Source organism: Eschscholzia californica, unplaced genomic scaffold, assembly GCF_041429995.1.
Source record: "Eschscholzia californica isolate CP2 unplaced genomic scaffold, dmEscCali1.0.p SCAF_6, whole genome shotgun sequence".
Taxonomy (NCBI): Eukaryota; Viridiplantae; Streptophyta; class Magnoliopsida; order Ranunculales; family Papaveraceae; genus Eschscholzia; species Eschscholzia californica.
Genome location: NW_028238483.1, coordinates 31,915,214 through 31,937,629, shown reverse-complemented (window position 1 = coordinate 31,937,629; position 22,416 = coordinate 31,915,214). Strand labels below are relative to the sequence as shown.

Sequence of the window (22,416 nt, the reverse complement as noted above, 5' to 3'; positions counted from 1 at the left end):
CATACGTAAAGTTATGCACAAATGTTTTATTTGTAGGACATTATATAAGATTCTACCATTATATATTTGAACTTGAAATCCCTATTCCCAAAAATATTGATCTTTGCAATCCAATCTATTTCCACTAAGGAAACCACACAAATGTCGAATAAGTTGGATTTTGGGGTTTACTATTTAGAAGCTAATGGACCAACTTAGTTGCCCCGAGAGAAAAAGAAATAAGGGCTCTTAAACGAGGGAAGGCCTCTTTGCTAACCTGCGCTGTTCTTCTTCTTCTTCTATTCATCCCAAAGCTCCAGATCCCATTAACGATTCCAGACTAGAAGCAGAACCAGCTATAAACTTCGAACACCTCAGGTGCAGTTGTACTACTTACTACTACTTCTTTAATTTTAATCTCATTTAAGTTTCATGATTGTAAAAATTTCATCGTAAAACCCTAGATTTAGAATACCCCCTTGGGATTTTGATTGTTGTGATTTTCTAGGGTTTTGTTAGTTGAGCCATTTTTAGAACAAATTTTTAATGGAGAATTATTTATTAGGGTTATTTTGGAGGATTTTGGTTTGTAATTTTATTTCCGAGTGTGTGATGGGTATTGGATTTGGATATTTTTTGTAGGTATCGTTAGGGTTTTTGGTGAGTATATGGTTCTCGAGCAAAAATATATGAATGAGGTTGTTTTGGATGGTAAGAGAAAGATGGGAGGTGAAGGGTTGCATGTTGATTCAAACATTAATGATGGGCTAGGGTTAGTAGATAGGGAAACATTGTTTTCAGACGTTAGGGTGGATGATGCTAAGATGGATGAAGAAGGTAAAAAGTCTGCTTCTATTAACTTAAATGATTTGATTCAGGTGAAGGTTGGTTGTGAGGATGATGAACCAATAAAATCTCTTTTAAAATTGAAGAGATCTCGAAACTCTAAAAAGGTTAAGATTGGGTTAGATGTAGGCAAGGTGGAAAAGGTTGAACTTATGGTTGAGAATTCTGTTGTGAAAGATGAAGTTTTAGGTGAGATGGATGATACCTTAGCAAACCTCAGGAAAAAGCTTAAGCGACCCAAGGTTGGGAAGATAAAGGATTGTGTTTCTAGTGTTATTGAATTAGGCACAAAGCAGGCGAAGGAAAGTCCGGTAACTGGTGATGCCCTGGATTCAGATTTGGACAGGGTTTCAGGAGAGAAGCTAAAAGGCAAGAGGAAGAGATGTAAAGTTGCTGGAAAGCAGAAGAAGGGGATTCGTTCTAATGTTGACGATGAATCAGATCAACGCTCTAGTGCCCATATATTGGAGGAGAACTCCACGGAGGAGCAGGAGTTCTTAAATCGCAATGACCCGTCTGATGAAAGTGTTGAGCCGCTGACTGCACTTATTCGGAAGTCACAAACCGAATCTTTCAAAAAAGCTCGATTTTCATCTCTTCCGAAACAAATGGGAGAAGTTCCAACTTCAGAGGAGGGTTTGAACGAAAGATCTGAAGGGCCAAGGGAGGATGTACTATCCGTGTTGGTACGAGCATCCCGTTCTTCAAAATTGGCTCAGAAAACCCCTAAATCTGAAGGTGGGTTGGATATGACAAAAGATAAAGCTCCAGTGCTTCCAGCCTTGGCCAAGGAGGACGTATCAGAAACTCAAAGGTGCAGTTATGAACACATAGAGCGTTCTAATCAGATTCAAGGTGGTTTAGTTGAAGTTCTTGATTCGGTCCCAGAGAGTGAGAAGGAGGGTCATTGTTTTAACCGCGATAGTCTGGATCAGCTGGGTGCTGAAGTGTTTAAAAAAGTACATGAATCTTCTCATGCCTCCACTCAAAATCTTACAGAAGAAACTCAAAGTACCAATAACAGATTGAAGCAGTGTTCTAATGGGAACAGAAATATAATATCAGAAAATGCTCACGATAGTATTCTGGACGAGGCCCGTTATATCCAGAAGACGAATGCAGAAGCTGCTAGATCTAGTTGTGCAGTGGATCAGTCATCTGCATGTGATCGTTCTGGGTCACCTCTTGAAGATTCGTGCAAGGGGAACACTGCGGGCTGTGGTGGTTGTTTTGATAAACCTCCTGAAGATAGTTTTAAACTGCAAGGTGAGAACCTTTCTTCTATGCATTGTCAAAGCCATACTGAGGTAATTGGTAAAAGTGACGTCCTATTAAAATCGTCTGGAGTTGTGGGGGATTCTATGGTATGCGTAGCTGAAAATCCCTCACCAGCTTCTATCCCAGTGAAGACGGAGGAAATTGTTAAGCTTGACTCTGGGTTTGATGAATATCCTGATGGATGTTCAAAACCTTTTCAATTTCAACCATCCCCAAAAGAAAATCCTGGTATCATTGTGGAAGATTCACACAGTTTTCCCCATGAAGAAGATCCTTGTCACCATGGATCCAATGTGATGTCTTTATCTAAAAATCCTCCTTTTGTGAAAGAGGAGGTCAAGGTGATCTGTTCCCAATCTTCAAAAGAAGCTGATCTGGACGATAAACTACTGGCTGTTCAGAGAGCTGCACGCAAGGTAAGAAAGCATAGACATGTGGACATGGCTTATGAGGGTGATTATGATTGGGAATTTCTCGTGCACGAGAACACGTTCTTTGAGAATAGCCGAAATGCTAATGCTGATCGGCCTTCTAAAACGAAAGACAGATTTGCCCCCCCTTTAAGTGCAGTTGTACAGGCTGGTGAAGGCGGTTCAGCAGCAGTAGCTGCTGGTCTGAAAGCTCGTGCTGCTAGTCCAGTTGAAAAAATTAAATTTAAGGAAATCTTCAAGCGTAGAGGTGGGCTTCAGGAATACCTAGAATGCAGGTCTGTTGTCACTTCCGAATTCTGAACCCTACTTGTGATTATAAATTTTAATTACAGTTTTGGTTATTTTATATTTCCATGTTTCTGGTGAATTTCTATATCCTACTAACAAATATACTCGCCTTTTTTGTGAACGGATTTATTTTTTTCTTTTAGATTTTATTGTTTTCTCTGCAGCTGCAAACCCCTTATTTTCATGCTCTCATAACATGAGAATTTCCTCTTTCAACTGCTATAGCATGTTGACATATATGCTTGGTTAAGATGAAACATTAGATATCTATATAAGATAAGGGAGGAGGGTATCTCCAAGGGTTGAGATTACATCTTCCAAATTATCTCCAAGGGTCGAGAATTATACCTCCCAAACTTATCTTCAATGGCTAAGATTACATCTCCCAAACTTATTTCTAAAGGTTGAGATTATAGAACTGAATTATACCTTCGTTACTCTATAAGTTTTGGGGTGTATGCTGGTCGATTGTCATTTATCTGTTAGATAAAAAGAATCATCTGAAGCTTTCTGAAATTTATTTTACTGCAGGAATTTGATCTTAGGCCTTTGGAGTAAAGACATGTGTCATATTTTGCCTCTTATAGACTGTGGAGTTCCTGCTGAGCCTTCTGAGGAGGAAATACCAAGGATATCTCTTATGAGGGAGATCTATGAATTTCTTGATCATCGAGTAAGTGTCTAATTCTACAGTACGGCTTTATACTATATCTACTTTTAAACCTCTTCTGAATGGATGCTCCAGATTGCTGCTTCTCATGCTTGGTATTTTCTGAGGAGTAATTTTTTAAACATTTTATGTATTTATTTATTTTTCTAATCTATAATGACCCAAGATTGTAAGACCTGTTTTTTTTTTGTTTTATCTTCTTTTCCTTGTTTCTGACAAGTTCACTACAGGGATATATAAATGTAGGAGTTGCTTCGGAAAAGAAGCATGCAGAGTCTGATGCTAAGTTGTGCAATGCACTTCTAGAAGAACACAGAAGTGAGGAGGGTTGCGAAGTCCTGGTAGCCGATAAAGGTAATGAAGTTGTGGTTGTAGCTGATCCATTGCTGGGTTCTGAGAATCCAATTCAGACAAAGAAGGAAGTATATGTCAATGACACAGGGCCAACACCTGACGCTACAAAGAGCAATAACCTTCACGTGTTAAGCTCTGGATCAGAGTTATCCACTCTGCTTGAACCTGAAGAGTGCACAGTTGGTAATGAGCAGGAAAATGGTTTCATGGATTCAAGTTTACCTAACAATTTGGTCGACACTATAGAGGCTTTGAGCATTAATCCATCTAGTCAAGTTCTGGAAAGTAAACCAAATACCATATTACCTCCAGAGCATATAAAAGACTCTTGGGTTAGATCTGTTGTAATTGATCCTGTTGAGGGGAGTGATGATAATAATACACATTGTGATTTCAAGGTTCAAAAAAGAATTATAGTGATAGGAGCTGGTCCAGCTGGTCTTACTGCCGCTCGTCATTTGGAACGCCAGGGATTTTCTGTTACAGTGCTTGAGGCTAGGGATAGGTTGGGAGGCCGTGTTTATACTGATAGATCATCTCTTTCAGTTCCTGTTGATCTCGGGGCCAGCATTATTACAGGTGTAGAGGCGGACGTTGCAACAGAGAGAAGACCAGACCCTTCCTCGTTGATCTGTTCCCAGTTAGGTCTTGATCTGACTGTTTTGAATAGTGACTGCCCTTTGTATGATATTGTGACATGTGAGAAAGTTGAAGCTGATTTAGATGAAGCCCTCGAAGCTGAGTATAATAGTCTGCTCGATAACATGGTCGTACTTGTTGCTCAAAAGGGTGACCATGCGATGAAAATGTCTCTTGAGGAAGGATTGGAATATGCCCTCAAAAGGCGTCGTAAGGATCGATTGGCGTTAGATATTGAGGAACAAGAGTTCAATTCATCGTTGAATGCTTCCAAGGATCGTGGAAGAAACAGTTCACATAAGGAATACTTCAAGACTGATTACGGGGAGGAAGTTTTGGGTCCTCTTGAAAGGAGAGTGATGGATTGGCACTTCGCGCATTTGGAATATGGTTGTGCTGCTTCACTAAAGGAGGTATCTCTTCCATACTGGAATCAGGATGATGTTTATGGAGGATTTGGTGGGGCACACTGCATGATCAAAGGGGGTTACAGCTCTATTATCGAATCTTTAGGGGATGGGCTTAACATTCACTTGAGCCATGTGGTTACAGAAATCTCATATAACTTGGGAAACTCCAAAGAAACAGTTGACCATCAACCAAAAGTTAAAGTTTCCACGTCCAATGGTAGTGAGTTTGTAGGAGATGCTGTACTTATTACAGTTCCGCTGGGGTGCTTGAAGGCAGAGGTGATCAAGTTTTCTCCTGCTCTACCAGAATGGAAATCTTCTTCTATCCAGCGGCTTGGTTTTGGTGTTCTGAATAAAGTAGTTTTGGAATTTCCTGATGTTTTTTGGGATGATTCAGTGGACTACTTTGGAACCACTGCTGAAGAAACTGGACAAAGGGGCCAATGCTTTATGTTTTGGAATGTCAAGAAAACAGTTGGAGCTCCGGTTCTTATAGCCCTTGTGGTAGGCAAAGCAGCCATTGATGGCCAAAATATGAGCTCATCGTATCATGTGAACCATGCTCTGAAAGTTCTGCGCAAGCTTTTCGGCGAAGCTTCTGTTCCGGACCCAGTTGCATCGGTCGTCACAAATTGGGGTAACGATCCTTTTAGCCGAGGGGCTTACTCCTATGTTGCCGTCGGAGCATCTGGGGAAGACTACGATATTCTTGGTAGACCTGTTGAGAACTGTTTATTTTTTGCCGGTGAAGCTACCTGTAAGGAGCATCCTGACACAGTTGGTGGGGCAATGATGAGTGGTCTTCGAGAAGCTGTCCGTATAATTGATATCCTTACTACTGGAAATGATTATACAATGGAAATTGAAGAATTGGAGGCTGCACAGAAACAGTCAGACAGTGAAAGAAACGAATTCAGGGACATATTGAAGAGGCTCGAAGCGGTTGAGTTCTCGACTGTTCTGTGCAAGAACTCTTTTGATGGACACCAGATGTTGACCAAGGAGGCGTTGTTAAGAGAGATGTTTCATAATGCGAAGACTAGTGCTGGACGACTACATCTGGCTAAAGAGTTGCTTAATCTCTCTATTGAAGCTCTTAAGTCCTTCGCTGGCACTAAAGAGGGACTTGTGACACTCAACTCGTGGATATTGGTATTTTTCTTTCCCCATTGTCAATTCTTGTCGTGTTGTTTTCTTTTAGCTCCGCTTTGTAGTTTGTAGTTCAGTAGTTGAATAATGTTATGGTCGCTGTTTAGACTTGGGCTCCTGTCTCCCTGTTTTATCATTCTTAGTCTTCAGTACAGTATAGTCTATATTTTAGCCATTTTTATTTAGTACTGCATATTTGGGAAACTAATGTGAGTGCATTTCTTGTACCTTAAAACAGGATTCCATGGGGAAGGATGGTACAAAACTCTTGCGTCAGTGTGTTCGTCTCCTAGTCCGTGTGTCAACCGATCTTCTTGCTGTCCGCCAATCTGGTATTCATCTCCTTCGTACATTGAGAAGTGTGCATCATTATCTTATCGTTAATATCAACCAGATTAACCTAAAAACTCCACTGATAAAACAATGAGATGTCCAATTCAATAAAATTGCTAAGATTCTTTAGCTCATGCGTTTCATGTAGGTATAGGAAAGACTATAAAGGAGAAGGTTTGTGTACATACTAGCCGTGATATCCGTGCTGTAGCAAGTCAGCTGGTGAGTGTGTGGATCGAAGTCTTCCGCAAGGAAAAAGCTGCTAATGGTGGATTGAAGTTACTAAGACAGACAACTGCTTCTGATTCTTTAAGGGCTAAATCGTCGAAGGATCTAACTTCAAGGAAGCTGGTACGCATGGCCCCTGGTGCATTAAATAACAGAGGGAACACTCATGTTTCTTCTCCTGGAAATAGTTCACCATCCAATGCGTACAAGAAATCAAACCCCAAACCAATCAAGTTGGAAACTCCTACTGACTCAAAATCTGAGGTCAACTCATTACGTTCCCAAGGCACTGGTGTCAGTCTGGACTTGAAGGCAGAGGCAGAAAACATTGCAATGTCTGAAGAAGAACAAGCTGCCTTCGCTGCCGCTGAAGCAGCACGTGTTGCTGCTCTTGCAGCTGCCCGGGTACGTCTTTCTCTAAATAATAAGCTACTCGTATATCTGTTGCCACGTAACCTTATGCTAATTGGCACCTCACTTATTGATGGAGTTTTAAGTATATTGGAACAATCATTTATTAAATCCACATACGTTCATTTTGGAAATATCCTTAGATAAATAAAATAACAAATGGTAAAAGCTGGTAGATCATGATTGTTAGTCCTGGAAGTGATTCTGGTAAGTCTTCCAGAATGGGATTTATTTATTTTTACTGTCTTTACCAAACAGTTCTTGATCATGCATAATATGGAGATGTTCTTTTAAACGTTGCGCATGTATGAACTGTTGTAGACCTCTCTTCTAGTACACTACACTTGTTCTTGTCTATACCTTCCTATATTTCTCATTGTGGTTTATCTGATATTAAAGCTTTGAGTACTCAATTCTTACAGGCATATGCATCAGAAGCCGAGTACAGTGCACTACGTGAACTTCCCAAGATACCTTCTTTTCACAAGTTTGCTAGACGAGAGCAATATGCACAAATGGATGATTATGATAAAAGATGGCCAGGGGGTGTTATGGGAAGGCAAGATTGTATATCAGAAATAGACTCCAGGAATTGCAGGGTCAGAGATTGGTCCCTTGATTTCTCCGCTACCTGTGCCAACCTCGACAGTTCAAGAATGTCAGGTGATAACTATACCCAACATAGCTACTCAAACGAGGTTGCTCACCAAACAAACACGAAAGAACATTCCGGAGAGAGTGCAGCCATTGATACTAGACTAACAAAAGCATGGGTTGATAGTGCTGGCTCTGGTGGAGTGAAGGACTATCAAGACATCGAGAGATGGCAGTCTCAAGCTGCAGCAGTTAGTCCAGATTTCTTTTATCCAATGAGACACATAAGGGACGAGGAAGATTCAAACACATCTAAAGTACAGTTCCGGAAGAATGAGAAGAGTCTAGAAGAAAGCTCAGTATCTCAACCTCTGGGAAACAATTTCTCGGTTGAAAATCAATTGAGAGGGGCGGAACGTATAAAAAAGGCTATTGTGGATTATGTAGGCTCACTTCTCATGCCTCTATATAAAGCGAGAAAGATAGACAGGGATGGATACAAAGCAATAATGAAGAAAAGTGCGACCAAGGTTAGTTTTTTTCTGTTCTTGTCATGAAACTACTCTTACGCTAAAAGCCGCAGCTGCCACTGTGTTTTATGTTTCCGTGAGGCATTTATTGTTACTCAAAACAATAATCTGATTGGCAGAATATATACATGACTTATCTACTGCAAGTCTTGCAAGTTCCTTCTGTAATATTATTTTATTGATTTGTATGTATCAGGTAATGGAGCAAACTACAGATGCTGAAAAAACCATGAGGGTTTCAGAGTTTCTTGACTACAAGCGGAAGAATAAGGTCTGTCCATCTGTTTATTTAGTAATTCTAAATCTCAAGTGACTGACTATTTTATATTTCTATCATGAATACTTCATACTGGTATGGCGTCTATTCTTGTTAGAAAGATAAATTGACAACGTGTATCTGAACTTGCAGATCCGATCTTTTGTTGACAAGTTGATAGAGAAACACATGGCTATGAACCCTGTTGACAAACCTTGATGTACCCATGGTTTGGCATAATACGACCGTACTCGCATATGGTTTTCTGAATAGCGTGAGGAAGTTATTGTCGTGGTCCGTCCTGCATTACTTCATGGCCCGTCTGAATGTGACGCGACACACTGAGCTGCAGCCGTCCGGTCAATTTGCAGACCTCAATTTCGGCTATGTTGTATTTGGTGGAAGTACAGCACTCTGTTATTCAAGTGGAGCATCAATCTCGGGTAAATCGGAATCCATTATTAGCCATGAGCCTGTTGTTTCTGGACTCCTGTGGTTTTGTCAAATTTACTCACTGAAGAAGAAGAAAATACAATGTGGTTGTCCGCAAACGACCAACAAAATAATGGGTCGGCTCAGTTGAAAACAGAATCAAGATTGAAGCACCCGGACATTGGCTCAACTTGAAGATAATATCAGGTTGCCGGCTGCAACTACTGGTTCTTCATATCTATTGAAGACTAGTTACTAGTTAATGATAACTATATTCTTATTGGATGGGATTTTGTACAGCTCTGAATTGTCCAACTATATAAAATGTTCATTTTCTCCAAGTACTTTTTTTTTGTTAACACTTCTCCCAAGTACTTTATATTGCTATCTCATTTATGGGCCTAAGGTATTGGGCTTCATAAGTTGGGTTGATCCAGAATAAGCCCAAGAAAGGATCCATTGTCTGGATGAATTTGAGGCCTCGAGGCCCGACCGGGTGGTTGATATTTTATCGCTAACTAACAATCGAAGAGAGAGAAAGAAGAGAGAGAGAGATCCAAAGTCAATTATCTAAGCGGAGAAGAGAAAACGAACTCCGGATCAGATCTATATTTCTCTGCTTCTTTGAAAAATGTCTTCGGTATTCAGCGGCGATGAAACTGCTCCGTTCTTCGGCTTCCTTGGGGCTGCTGCTGCCCTAGTTTTCTCCTGTAAGTGAACCAATCTTAGATCTCTTGCATCTGTTTGATTTGTTCTGAATTATGTAATGATTAGGGTTTTCTTAATTTGGATCTGGATCTTGTTGATGGGTGTTTTCAGGTATGGGAGCTGCTTATGGAACAGCAAAGAGTGGTGTTGGTGTGGCTTCAATGGGAGTTATGAGACCAGAATTGGTCATGAAATCTATTGTTCCAGTTGTTATGGCTGGAGTTTTGGGTATCTATGGTTTGATTATTGCTGTTATTATCAGTACTGGAATTAACCCTAAAGCCAAATCTTACTACCTTTTTGATGGGTACGCACATCTTTCATCTGGTCTCTCTTGTGGATTGGCTGGTCTCTCCGCTGGTATGGCAATCGGAATCGTCGGCGATGCTGGTGTTAGGTATCACCTTCTTCAATAATCATCTATATCTTATGTAATCAACTAAGTTTTTTTTATTCAAGCATGAATTCCTTCAAGTTTTGCTTTTGTTTTCTCTTCATTCTATACATTATAGAGTTGCACCTATAACTGACCTTCAGTTGATCTTTCAATTTGCTGTCCGAAACTCCAAATGTGAAAATAGGTCTTATTATGTTTGGTTTCTTGTGTACTTCGCTTGTCATAATTTCAATTTTCTGCCTTCTATTGAAGAGGTTAGATTATAAATATGTGCTTAACTTGATGATTTGAGGTTTGTTTCTCCATTGTTTTACATGATCAAGTATAATCTTCTCACTCTTTACAGAAGTCATATGATCTGTATTACCTAGTTAGACAGCTTATGCCCCTCCATTCATTTCTTGGTTTCAAGTTTCAGATTCGTCTTTACTTGAGATGATGATGTGACATTTTGTATGATTGAATTGAACTTATTTTACGTTCTTCCGAAATAACCAAATTCCATCTTCTCCTTTCTTGCTTAAATTATTGATTTCTAAGCTTCCGGTCTTCTTGGGTCATGATAGTTCACTTGTAAAATGACGTCGCTTTAGATATGTTTACAGATATCTTGTTTTGAGGTTTTGTTCGACAGTTGATGTGTTAGCTTTCTGTTTGTTTCTACATATATATTTCCCATGGACTTTACAGTTAACTTGAAATTTAAAAATTAGATCATAGTAAACTTATACTAGGACTTAATTTTTCGTTGAAGAGTACCACCAGAGGATTCTAATTTCTAAACGATCGTCTGGTGGTATATTGGTGTGTTGATATCACTTGATATCCAAACGAAATCTTTACATATGAATATGATTATAACACCTATCCCATGTTTCTAATTCTGTTTTATCTTAGTTAATTCTTTTCTTTATCGAAATTTGATTGTGGGGTTTATTTTGCAGAGCCAATGCTCAACAACCAAAGCTCTTTGTCGGTATGATTCTTATCCTCATCTTTGCTGAAGCGTTGGCTTTGTATGGGCTTATCGTCGGTATCATTCTGTCTTCAAGGGCTGGTCAATCCAGAGCAGACTAGGAAAAGTGAGCCATCCTGGTGTTATTAATGTGATTTGTTAGTATCATTTTGTCTACTTAATTCATCTCTCATGTTTCTAATACTTTTTCACTTGTTATTTGTTTTCTGATAATTCTTCATTCTGAACATAAATTTCTCATCTTTCTTTCATGAGGTTTATTTTTTCTGTGCTGGTTGTAATGTTAGGAACCGTTAAAAAATAAAAAGAGCTTCAGAAGCTTTAAATTGCATCCATTTAAATGTTGTATCTTGCAGATATAAAACTCTAGCTGGTCTGCTTACTGTAAATTTGGATTTGTTGTCGACCTAATTTATTCCTTGGTTTTGCTGCTAACTGATCTTGTCCTTTGGTCAATATGTAACTTTTCTGTTCATGATTAATGCTTCTTTCTCAATTTGAACATTGAGGTTAACATATCTTTCTTATGGCAGATCGGTCTAGTGAAAACATTTTTTTGGAATTTTTTTTTTGGAATTTGCTTTTCATATTTAAGTCTTAGAGCATCTCATGTATAAAAGATTGGCTAGCGCTTTGGGGAAATCAAAATAGTTTCCGGGGTGTGAAGACCTTGTCAAAAACTGGTCCAGTATATTTTCAAAATGTTTTGGGGAAAGCAAATTTTTTTGACAATTTCTTCTCCATTCCAGCAAGGCCACCACCATCATCACCGAAATCCGGCCACCACCATAATCACCAAAATCCGGCCAACACCATCTTCACCAAACCCTAATATTCCGTTTTTGGAAATGAAATTTACATCAAACCCATTATTGTCTTCTCCACCCGTTATGATCATCTGAAACCCTAACAACACCTTTATAAACACAACCAAACCCACCTTCCCCAATCATCAAAGCTCGACTAAGCTAGTAGCCGATCGCAACTCAGAAAATTTAAAGACACGAAGATCATTACACCTTCTTTGAGACAAATAATCATCAAACGCAGCAGAATCAGAAAGGTCTTTTGAATGACATTTTAAAAACCCTATAACTTACACCATCTTCATCTTCTTTTCTTTCCCCATTAGAGAAATGAAAGCACTTCATGTTTAAAAGTCTAAACAAGGGTAATCAGATGAGAAGAAGAAGAAGAAATGAAGAGAGAGAGAGAGAGAGAGAGAGAGAGAGAGAGAAAGTTGAAGACCATGAGAGACTGGGTTTTGATGAGAGAGAGAGGGTCAAAGGAAGAGACAGAGAGAGAGAGAAGAAGATTAACTACCTTGAAATCTTCCTCAATTGACTTCCAAGAAAATAATTTACTTGTAGAATATTTGATTTTTAATAGTAGTAAACTTTGATAGATCCTTCATCAAAAAAAAAAACTTTGATAGAGAGAGAAAGAGAGTCGTTTGGAAAATTGGGGGAGTTGGTCAAAGACCGTTTTTTCGGATTGTCATGTTGCACAAGGAGGGAGCGTTTGTCTGGTGAACATTGACAGATGTAAAAACGTACTACTAACAAAATTGGTGGTTGTTGTGGCCGGATGTGGTGATTGGAAATGGTGGCCGGAGTTGAAGATGATGAAGAAGAAGAGGAAGAAGCAATATTTAATTTCCCCTTAAAATTTGTTTCCCCGGAAAATTTCTAAAATTTTACATATTCCCTTTAAAATTTCCCACCCCGGAAACTATTTTGCTTTCCCCAGAGCGCTGGCCAAAAGATTTCTTCTTTTCTTTACATCTCCATATTTAAATCAGAGTATTGTATTGAAAAAAGAAGCTAGTGCAGAAATCAGAAGTATATATTTAAAATTCAGTATATGGTATCCTAACAGTTGGAATTCATAACCATGTTTGGTGAGAAAAGTTGTCTCACTTCTCAATGCATTGAGTGAGAAATCTTTTCACTTTTTTTTTTCTTTACAGACTATACGAGCCATCACATTCGATGTGGTATAGATACACTATGAATAAATACATGAATTGAATACGTTCGATAATTACCATCATCAACAACACATTGGGTTTTAGAAGTCAGCTAAAGACGTTTAAACTAGGGGTACGAAAGTGCGTGCTATCTTTTACTTTGTTTATAAATTTCTACCTTCATGTGAATCAAATCTGACGGCAAATAGTTGTTGACACTAAATAATAGAATTACATGACATAATAGACATTTATGCATCACATAACAACTGGGTCAGATACATCACAACAGAAGGATATAATATGTTCTTAATGGTCGTGAAGTTATTATGATGTGTTTTACGCTCTAAAGGTAGCATGAATTATCCCTGAAGATGTTATTTATAGGTTCAAATTTTGGGTGCACAAAAGTTTGGGTGAAATTTCTGGCTATTTTGTGTTCCCTGTGGTTATCTTGGTTTTCCACAATGTTTTTCTCTACGCTTGCAAGTGTTGATGAAGGAAGGAGGAGAGAGAGAGGGGGAGGAGAGGGAGATAAAGGAACGAGGAGAGAGAGAGAGAAAGGAAGGAGGAGAAGAGAGATGGTGTTGTGCGGAAACGGTACAGGAGATGAAGAAGAATATGAAATTTTATTGCCTATTTTTAAAAGGGAGATGCTAGAGTTACTTAGATGATGACTTAGACGATGACATAATGACGTGAAACTCACTAAAAGACAAGATTTTTTCAAAATTTGACTACAGTGGGGGCTGCTTTTGTTTCCAAATGAGGAAACATGTCATCCTCTAAGGGGAGGGGGTAGTGGTTGGGGATTTGGAGTGTCCCTCAAAGTCTGTGTTATTGGTTGGGGACATTTAAAATGTCCCCAAATGTCTGTGTTATTGGTTGGGGACATTTAAAATGTCTCAAAATGTCTCTAGATGTCCGTGTTATTCGTTTGAGACGTTTTAAATGTCCTGAAATGTCTGTGGTATTCGTTAGAGACACGAAATTAAGGGCATTTCAAGACAAATTGGTTTTGGAGACATGTGAGGACATTTTAGTGTAAATTTGGAGAGCTTTTGGAGAGAAAATGTCTCTCAAAATATGGAAGACACTTGTGGACATTTCATTAAGAAAGATAAAAATAATTATTATTATCAAATTAGATTAAATAATTTATAATAAATAATTTATAAAAATAATAATTATTATAATACTCTATTATAGTAATAATGATATTATTGTCATTACTATATTATACTATTATTATATTATTATAATATTATCTTATTATTATATTATTATTATCTTATTATATGTTACTATATTATTGTATTATTATTATATTATATTATTACTATATTATATTATTATTATTATATTATAGTAATAATGATATTATTATCATATTACTATATTAGATTATTATTATCCTATTATTATTACATTATTTTCTTATTGTATTATTATTATTATTATTATATTATTGTATTATTATTATTGTATTTTATAATATTATCTTATTATATTACTATGTTATATTATTATTATCTTATTATATGTTACTATATTATTGTATTATTATATTATTATATTATATTATATTATATTATATTATATTATATTATATTATATTATATTATATTATATTATATTATATTATATTATAATATAATATTATATTATATTATAGTATACTATATAAAATAATACATATTTACTAATTGTCCATCAATGTTCACAGATTTCTACGAATGTCTACGAAAGCCGAAAAATATATTTTGAAATAGTGGTACAAATATATTATTTCATATGATTAAACGATAATGATAAAATTAAATAAATGTCCACCAATTGTCCATAAATGTCCTCAGATATCCACAGACGTCCACAAAACTCGAAATATATATTTTTAAAATATGAGTACAAATATGTTATTTTGTATGGTTAGACAATAATGATAATACTAAAATAATAAATGCCTACCAATTGTCATCCATGATAATAATAATAATAATAAAAAAGTAACAATAATAATATCCACTACACATTTTGTCCATGGATTCAATATGTTGAAATGTCTCCAAAACATTTTGTCTATAAACCAAATGTCTTAAAATGTCCATAAAGACATTTTGTCCATGAATCATATGTCTTGAAATGTCTATAAAGACATTTTGTCTACAGACAAATGTCTCGAAATGTCTACGAGACATTTTGTCCACGAATGTCCTTCTAAATCCCTATCCACTACCCCCCCCCCCCGTATCAAATTCTAAGTCGCCTCATCGTTTCCCTTCTTAAAATTTAGTATCTTGAAAATTTTCTTCTTTCCCCGGAATACATGCTGAGTAACATATGTTGTGTTTTCTTTTTGTTGAAAAAGTTAAATTAGTAAGGTATATTGCATTGAAAGATGATGATTTTCCACCTCCACTCAACATAGTTGGTGACTTTTTTATTTTTGTAAATGGGCATTCACCATTACTCAAACATTAGTTTTTGTATGAGACATGTCCACATCCATATCTCCCTGTCTTTTTCTCCTACCTAAGCCCTCTTTTTTTTGTTGCTTTTGCAAGAAATATTTACTCTTTAAACTATATACTATAAGAAACACTCATAATTTGACTTTGAACATCGAAGAGTTGAAACTCCCAATTTCTTAATGAATTTTGACCAGTAGATTTGACCAATTTTATAGTAGTACTAGTTTTACGCGTACAGGAGAAAATATGGCCAGCACTTTCCTCATCACTGTTCATGATTCAAAATAGGAGCAACTCTGAGAAGAAGAATTAGGTGTGTAATTCCCTTGCCGCCCACGATATCCATCCCCCCATAAACACTCCCTACCATTCTCTTTCTCTCTCTCTCTACCAAATCATTTTGTCTTTCTCTCTCTATATTCGAATTGAAATTGAACCAACAGAAGGTTTCTGAACTCTTCTTCTTCGTCTCGTCTTCTTTGGTGAAAATGGCAGAAGCAACTATCAAAAAGATTGAAATTGAAGTTCCTTCTTCTAAGACGGAACCTACTAGCTCTCCTGTCTTCCGTTGGATCCCTACCTCTAACACTCACATTATTCAAGCTGAGAAACGCCTCCTCTCTTTAGTCAAGTATGTATTAATCGTTCAATTTCTCTAATCTCCGTCCGTTTTCATCTAGTTTAAAGATATCGTCTGAATCTAACTCATCTGAATCTGAATTGTCCTACTCACTTGGACTCAAGAATCAATACCACCCTTAATTAGCCATGTAAATGAGTCCCACTGCCTCAGATTGCAAAAAACAAACAACTGAAATCTGACTCGACCATTTCAGATATCGAGTTAGATTTCAGATCTGACTTCAGAAGAAAAAACAAACACTGGCTTAATGTGGTAAATGGTTCATATAGCTGAATTTTGGATTCTCATACATTGCAGAACTCCATATGTTCAAGAACATGTTAATATAGGATCAGGTCCACCTGGAACTAAAATGAAGTGGTTTCGATCTACTAGCAATAAGCCTAGGTTTATCAACACTGTCACATTTGATAGTAATAAAGAAGATGATGATTCTCCTACTCTTGTTATGATTCATGGTTATGGTGCCTCACAAGGATTCTTCTTCCGGAACTTTGATGCTCTTGCTAGTCAATTCAAGGTTATAGCGATCGATCAGCTTGGGTGAGTTGGCGTTGTTCTCCAATTTGCATATAATAATCATTACTTCTTCTTTGATACAAATGTGTTGAAAGTGTTATAGTTCATAACACTATTAAAGTTTTGTATACTTAATTTGTTTTTTGTTTTTCGCAGGTGGGGTGGGTCAAGCAGGCCTGATTTTACATGTAAAAGTACTGAAGGTTAGTTACCCGAAGGCTTATCCAAACATGAACTCTTGCTTTTTATTCGTTAGTATGGTTGTTCATTAGTTCACCCACAGTTCAAAATCTAGAATGCTCCTTCCAGTTTAGTTGGTGATGGGTGAAACTAAATTAGTGGGGATCGGCCAACAACTGGGAGCCCAGTTGGTAAGTGCATCTACTCCGCAATACGGAAGTCTCAGGTTCGATCTCATGGAAGTGTAAATCGAGGAATATTGAACTTGAGTATAAATAAAGTAATATCTTTGTAATGACCATTGGGCAGTTATCGTACTTATCACATCGTATCGATGTATCAATGCCTTTAATGACCATTGTAGTCAATATTAAAAAAAAAAAAAATAGTAGGAATCAACGATTTTGATTTCTCCTAATTTGTGTAGACAAGTTTTGGGTATGTTTTCAACATGCATGTTTAACTAAACATTTAAACATTTTGTGCACGGATGTTGCTCACTTCATGGTTTTATGATTTCATTACATAATCTGGCACCACACCAGGTTTAAGCTTATTAAAATAGTGGTTTAATTCTAGCTTTTATCTAATGCAGAAACGGAGGCATGGTTCATAGACTCCTTCGAGGAGTGGCGCAAAGCTAAAAATTTGACAAACTTTATTTTGCTTGGTCATTCTTTTGGAGGATATGTTGCAGCAAAATATGCTCTTAAGGTGATTTGCTGATTTTGGTTATTACTTAGTATGTCCACACTTCTCGTATCGTTTTATTACCGATGATTTTATCATTTCTATCTGCAGCATCCTCAACACATTAAACATTTGGTTTTGGTGGGATCTGCTGGATTTTCATCAGAAGCAGATACTAAGCCCGAGTGGCTAACCCAGTTTAGAGCGACATGGAAAGGAGCTATCGTAAACCATCTCTGGGAGTCCAACTTTACACCTCAAAAACTGATCAGGTAATCCACTTTCCCCCCTTATATGTTTATCATATTCATATGTACGGATAAAACTGTGTTTAGTGGTTGTGAACTTGTAACTTTTATTTCTTTTCTTTTTTCGCATAAGCCAAACCTCCTTATTGGAAGTCCTATTATTTTTATCGTTGACTCATTGCGATAGTTGTCGGCTTGTCGCTGTTATAATTACGTTACCATTATTGTTGTGCTTGTTAACTGTGTTGCTAGATTGAAATAAAATTAACAGTGTAGTAGACTAGTAGTTCGTCAACCCTTTTAGAACTGATTAAATTTGTCACTTACTCTGCTTAATGATATAATGCATATTCCATATTTGCATTTACTGGAAGAGGCATCTAATGTAGTCATATTTTTCTCATGTAGAGGTCTAGGTCCTTGGGGCCCAGACATGGTTAGGAGATATACAAGTTCTAGATTCAACGTAAATTCAGCTGGCGACGAACTAAACGAAGAAGAATCTAGATTACTTACAGGTAGGTTAGACTTTGGGTGTGGTTCAATGGCATAGCAAAATTACTTTATTGACACTTCTTCGTTCAATGACAGATTACGTGTACCATACTCTTGCTGCCAAAGCTAGCGGAGAATTGTGCTTGAAGTACATATTTTCTTTTGGAGCATTTGCACGACTTCCACTCCTTCAGAGGTTCGGTGCCTCTTCAAGCTATTCAGTATCTATTAATTTTCTTATCTGCGAAGGAGATGATTAAATTTTTTTTCTTCCTTAATGAGAGAGAGCGCCTGGAATGAAGTCTAGAATCATCCACTTAAAGTCGGATATAATCTGCATATGCAGAATAAGGATGAGCTTGATAACTTATATGCGTCTCTGTTTGTTTTGGTTGTGCAGGGCATCAGAATGGAAAGTGCCAACCTCCTTCATATATGGTACAGATGATTGGATGAGCTACAAAGGAGCCCAGCAAGCTCGTGAGAAGATGCCCGTGCCCTGTGATATCATAAGGGTGCCTAAGGTTGTTCTCTTTCTTTCTCCCCACCCACTTACACATAAAAATGCTCAAATTTGGAAACATATTTGAGGCACATTTACCCACTACCAACACGTTACTGTCGATAGTGCGGTTGGGCTTAATCCACCGAGTCAAATGCGTCTCAAGGTCATCTTAAGTGTAAAACTTGCAAACACCCTTGGCTACCCTGTTGAACCTAAGGAAACTTCTACATGGGTCGGCACCCTTGGCTTACCACAGTGCTGTTGCATGTAGGAAGGATTGGTTATGTTTTGAGGGTTCAGTAACATTACTTATTTCATCAATTAATTGCAGGCTGGTCATTTTGTGTTCATAGAGAATGCTCCTTGTTTCCATTCGGCTGTCTTCTATGCTTGCCGCAGATATTTGTCACCCGACTCTGATAATTTGCCATTCCCAGAAGGCCTGATTCCTGCTTAAAAAAATTGAAGCATTATTATGTCATTTTTGTTCAGCCCCAAGTTTCATCCCTCTCATAGTTTTCTCTTTCTATATTCTTGTATATAATGTAAGTCTACCAAGTTACCCATTGTAATGATTGATTTTTATATCAAAATAAAATTTATTAATAACTTGAATGTCTTTAAGTTAAGAACTCATTCAGCACAAATCGAATTGATTCAGGTTTAAACACAGAACCCATATGGTGCTAAATGAATACGTATAATATCTCCAGATAGATACAGTACAGACCATTTCATGATGACCTTTACATGGAGAGGATGAAGTTCCCAAACACAGGTTTGCTCGAGTCACATTTCAAACCGGTCTTTTGTCTGATTCATGATGTGTGATTTGTTTGGATGACTATTTCGGATTGCTGTTGAGTCAACTTGATTAAGGCGATTCAGACTCGGCTGAAAAAATACACTACGTACTGACACAAATCAGAGCGAAAATATGCGCTCCACTTTCTCCATAGAACATTAAACACAATTGGTCGGGATGATGACCTTGTTAATCGTTACCTCAATATCTCTGTGCTACCAGTAATTCCCACAAGAACACTCACCGTCCTTAAAATGGTGAAATCGCTTTCCATCCCTCACAACAATCTCTCTTTCAACCACTTTAGACATGAATTTGAATGCAGAATGACAATCCCCACATATTCTTAAGTTCTTAAGGACTCTAACTGTAGCTCCACGCGGAAGCTTAAGAAGTCCAAACCCAACTGCAAGTTTCTCACTATGAGTAGATAATACGTACTCTTTCTGCTCAGGTCCAATATCCTGCAATACAAACTTAGTATCAGGAACATAACCCAATTTCCTCATTTTGACCCCTAATTCCTCTAGATAATTGTAAACCTGTTGAACGTCAGGATGAACTGTATCATCCACCATGAAAACATGAACTTTACTGGCTACCTCTATCCAACTACAGCCAGGTTCCTTCTTAACCCCTCTATCTCTCATCACTTTTCGTACCTTCGCCACATCATCCCATCGACCCATAGTGGCATACATGTTTGATAACAAGACATAAGTGCCAGAATGGTTCGGTGTTAACTCAAATAGTCGCTCCGCTGCTTCAATCCCTAAATCCATGTTTCCGTGAATCTTGCATCCAGCTAAAAGTGCCTCCCATACAGGAGCACTAGGCTCAAAAGGCATTGTTTCAATCACGTTTTTTGCTTCCAAAATTTTCCCAGATCTACAGAGCAAATCAACGAAACGAGCATAATGATCGTCGCCTGGAGTAATACCATAAATTCGATTCATTGACTCAAAATACTTACACCCCTCTTTTACTAGACCTGCATGGCTGCAAGCAGAAAGAACAGTAAGAAAGGTGATCCGATCGGGTAATATATCCTCCTTCAACATCCTTTCGAAGAGTTCAATCACTTGATTTCCATGTCCATGTTGCCCAAGAGCTGCAATCATAGCATTCCAAGAAACTGAGTCAAGATAAGGCATTGTAAGGAAAACAAGGTGGGCTGCCTCGACAATTCCACACCTCGCATACATAGTCACCAGTGCGTTTCCTGCTGATAAGCTTGAATCAAATCCATACCGAATGAGCTGAGCATGGAGCTGTCTCCCATGCTCCAATGATCCAAGACCAGCACAAGCAGTAATAGCACCAGCAAATGTATAATCACATGGTTCAAGCCCTTCCATCCGCATCCGATTGAATAGCTTCAGCCCTTCCTCTCCAAACCCATTTTGTGCAAAACCCGCAATCATCACTGTCCACGTCAAAAGATTTCTCTCTGGCATCTTATCAAACAATATTTTAGCATCTTCAAATCGCCCTAGACTGACATAAGCAGACAAGATCGCATTCCATGAAACAAGGTCTTTTTCCATCATCTTGTCAAAAATTTTCCAAGCCCGATCAACTTCGCCTGCTTTCCAATACAGAGTGATCAAAGCATTGTTCACAGCCAATGGAAACCTTGAAGCAGGTTTTACTTCGGTTCGTAGAATATGCCCATGAACCTCCTTGCCATGCTTGAACAACCCGGAATTAGCGCAAGCACTAAGAACATTAGTATACGTGAACTCATCAAATTGAATCCCTTTCACCTGCATCCTCTTAAACAATTCTATGGCCTCTAAAATGCATCCATGGTGAACATAACCCGAAATCATCGCATTCCAAGCAACTACCAAATTATCGGTCATCCCATCAAAAAGCTCTCGTGCAGAATCCAGATCACCATTCCTTACATACCCAGTTATTATGGTCGTCCAAGTCAATTCATCTCTACTAGGCATTTCATCAAAAACTTTCCTAGCATAGTCCATTGTAGACGAAGACGACAATGCTGCACATTTCACATAAAGAGTCACAAGTGCATTTAAGACCGAAACTACTAAACCAGTTCCGGATTTCACCACGGCACAATGTAACTGCTGGCACTGTCTCTGGTCCTCAATTATAAGCGTAAGAGCACTAAGAACACTAGTAAATGTAAAATTATCAGGCGAAAATTGGTTCCTCCTCATCTCAGTAAAGATTTTAATAGCGTTATGCCCATCATCATTATGCGAATAACCCGTAATCATAGCATTATAAGAAACCGTATCTCGAATACTCAACGGGGTAAGCTCAAAAATCCGTCTGGCTTCCTTAGGATCCACTGCCTCAAAATAAGCTGTAATAAGAGTCGTTCTTGAAATAATATCTGGTTGGGGTGTTTCTTCGAACAGTTGACGAGCGTAATTGAGATTTCGGGATTTACAGTAAATATCAATAAGACGATTGAGAATATGACCACGAGGTTTGAAACCAGATGTGATCATGTGGCCCTGAATGGTTCGAGCAAGGGTATAAGAGACGGGGTTTGGAGGGAAGCAGAGATGGAGTTGAGAGGCATAGTGATTGGCGATTGTACGGACGTCGGTTTGGTGGAGGTGGAGGAGTTGGGAGAAATGGGGTTTGGTAATGGCGGGAGAAATCTTCATTTTTTAAATGATTGTTAGGAATCATGGTTGTTGAAAGGGTTGGTTTTGGATTTTTGGTTGATGAAGATGATCATTGGTTATGTTTTGAGGTTTAGCCCCTTCTCCTTTAAAAAACAGTGTTAGGGTGTTCGGGGCAAATAAGAAAAGTTTTCGGGTCAAATAAGAAAAGTTTCCGGGTAATAAGTTTTGTGTAGAAAAGGAAACTTTTTGTTTCCTCCAAATATCACTGTAATGTTTGTTCAGTTTTTTATTTTTTCCTCTTCCCCTTCCACCTCCACTATAACTCCAAAGACCTCTACCATACTTCGACGACCTCCACCATTGACACTGACGA

At 37.9% G+C, this 22,416-nt stretch overlaps 3 protein-coding genes and 1 pseudogene across 5 annotated transcripts; 3 read left to right on the top strand and 1 right to left on the bottom strand.

Moving 5' to 3' along the window:
• Positions 1-63: 63 nt before the first annotated feature.
• Positions 64-9,169, top strand: LDL3 (LSD1-like 3). Its single transcript, XM_086651129.1, has 9 exons — positions 64-357; positions 622-2,809; positions 3,354-3,495; positions 3,723-6,047; positions 6,283-6,376; positions 6,526-7,010; positions 7,439-8,140; positions 8,337-8,411; positions 8,550-9,169. Exons 2-9 carry the CDS (start codon positions 648-650, stop codon positions 8,613-8,615), a joined length of 6,051 nt encoding a protein of 2,016 aa, XP_086507255.1. The 5' UTR covers positions 64-357; positions 622-647; the 3' UTR covers positions 8,616-9,169.
• On the top strand, positions 8,785-11,244 carry LOC147533598 (V-type proton ATPase 16 kDa proteolipid subunit-like). The gene is made up of 3 exons (XM_086651130.1): positions 8,785-9,538; positions 9,648-9,933; positions 10,878-11,244. Exons 1-3 carry the CDS (start codon positions 9,460-9,462, stop codon positions 11,008-11,010), a joined length of 498 nt encoding a protein of 165 aa, XP_086507256.1. The 5' UTR covers positions 8,785-9,459; the 3' UTR covers positions 11,011-11,244.
• Positions 11,245-15,482: 4,238 nt separating this feature from the next.
• Positions 15,483-19,238, top strand: LOC147533597 (putative 1-acylglycerol-3-phosphate O-acyltransferase). Of its 2 annotated transcripts, XM_086650710.1 has the most exons (10): positions 15,483-15,662; positions 15,845-15,980; positions 16,290-16,535; positions 16,668-16,714; positions 17,287-17,405; positions 17,493-17,653; positions 18,038-18,147; positions 18,221-18,320; positions 18,525-18,648; positions 18,961-19,238. In XM_086650710.1, the coding sequence occupies exons 3-10, from the start codon at positions 16,345-16,347 to the stop codon at positions 19,084-19,086; spliced, it is 978 nt and encodes a 325-aa protein (XP_086506836.1). In that variant the 5' UTR covers positions 15,483-15,662; positions 15,845-15,980; positions 16,290-16,344; the 3' UTR covers positions 19,087-19,238. The 2 variants fall into 2 exon arrangements, with proteins under 2 accessions (XP_086506836.1, XP_086506835.1); XM_086650709.1 differs by having other exon boundaries at positions 15,586-15,980.
• On the bottom strand, positions 19,209-22,321 carry LOC147533596 (pentatricopeptide repeat-containing protein At1g25360 pseudogene; annotated as a pseudogene). The gene has a single exon (XR_015228316.1). The product of XR_015228316.1 is annotated as a pentatricopeptide repeat-containing protein At1g25360 pseudogene (transcript).
• Positions 22,322-22,416: the final 95 nt, after the last annotated feature.

What these genes read in the sequence shown, in the direction of transcription:
- LDL3 (XM_086651129.1), top strand. Translation starts at nt 648, where the DNA reads ATGGTTCTCGAGCAAAAATATATGAATGAGGTTGTTTTGGATGGTAAG. An exon ending in ATGAATTTCTTGATCATCGA is followed by an intron (nt 3,496 to 3,722) that starts GTAAGTGTCTAA and finishes AGTTCACTACAG; the next exon opens with GGATATATAAATGTAGGAGT. An exon ending in CACTCAACTCGTGGATATTG is followed by an intron (nt 6,048 to 6,282) that starts GTATTTTTCTTT and finishes ACCTTAAAACAG; the next exon opens with GATTCCATGGGGAAGGATGG.
- LOC147533598 (XM_086651130.1), top strand. Translation starts at nt 9,460, where the DNA reads ATGTCTTCGGTATTCAGCGGCGATGAAACTGCTCCGTTCTTCGGCTTC. An exon ending in TGCTGCCCTAGTTTTCTCCT is followed by an intron (nt 9,539 to 9,647) that starts GTAAGTGAACCA and finishes GGGTGTTTTCAG; the next exon opens with GTATGGGAGCTGCTTATGGA. An exon ending in GTCGGCGATGCTGGTGTTAG is followed by an intron (nt 9,934 to 10,877) that starts GTATCACCTTCT and finishes TTTATTTTGCAG; the next exon opens with AGCCAATGCTCAACAACCAA.
- LOC147533597 (XM_086650709.1), top strand. Translation starts at nt 15,838, where the DNA reads ATGGCAGAAGCAACTATCAAAAAGATTGAAATTGAAGTTCCTTCTTCT. An exon ending in CAGCAAAATATGCTCTTAAG is followed by an intron (nt 17,406 to 17,492) that starts GTGATTTGCTGA and finishes TTCTATCTGCAG; the next exon opens with CATCCTCAACACATTAAACA. An exon ending in ATATCATAAGGGTGCCTAAG is followed by an intron (nt 18,649 to 18,960) that starts GTTGTTCTCTTT and finishes AATTAATTGCAG; the next exon opens with GCTGGTCATTTTGTGTTCAT.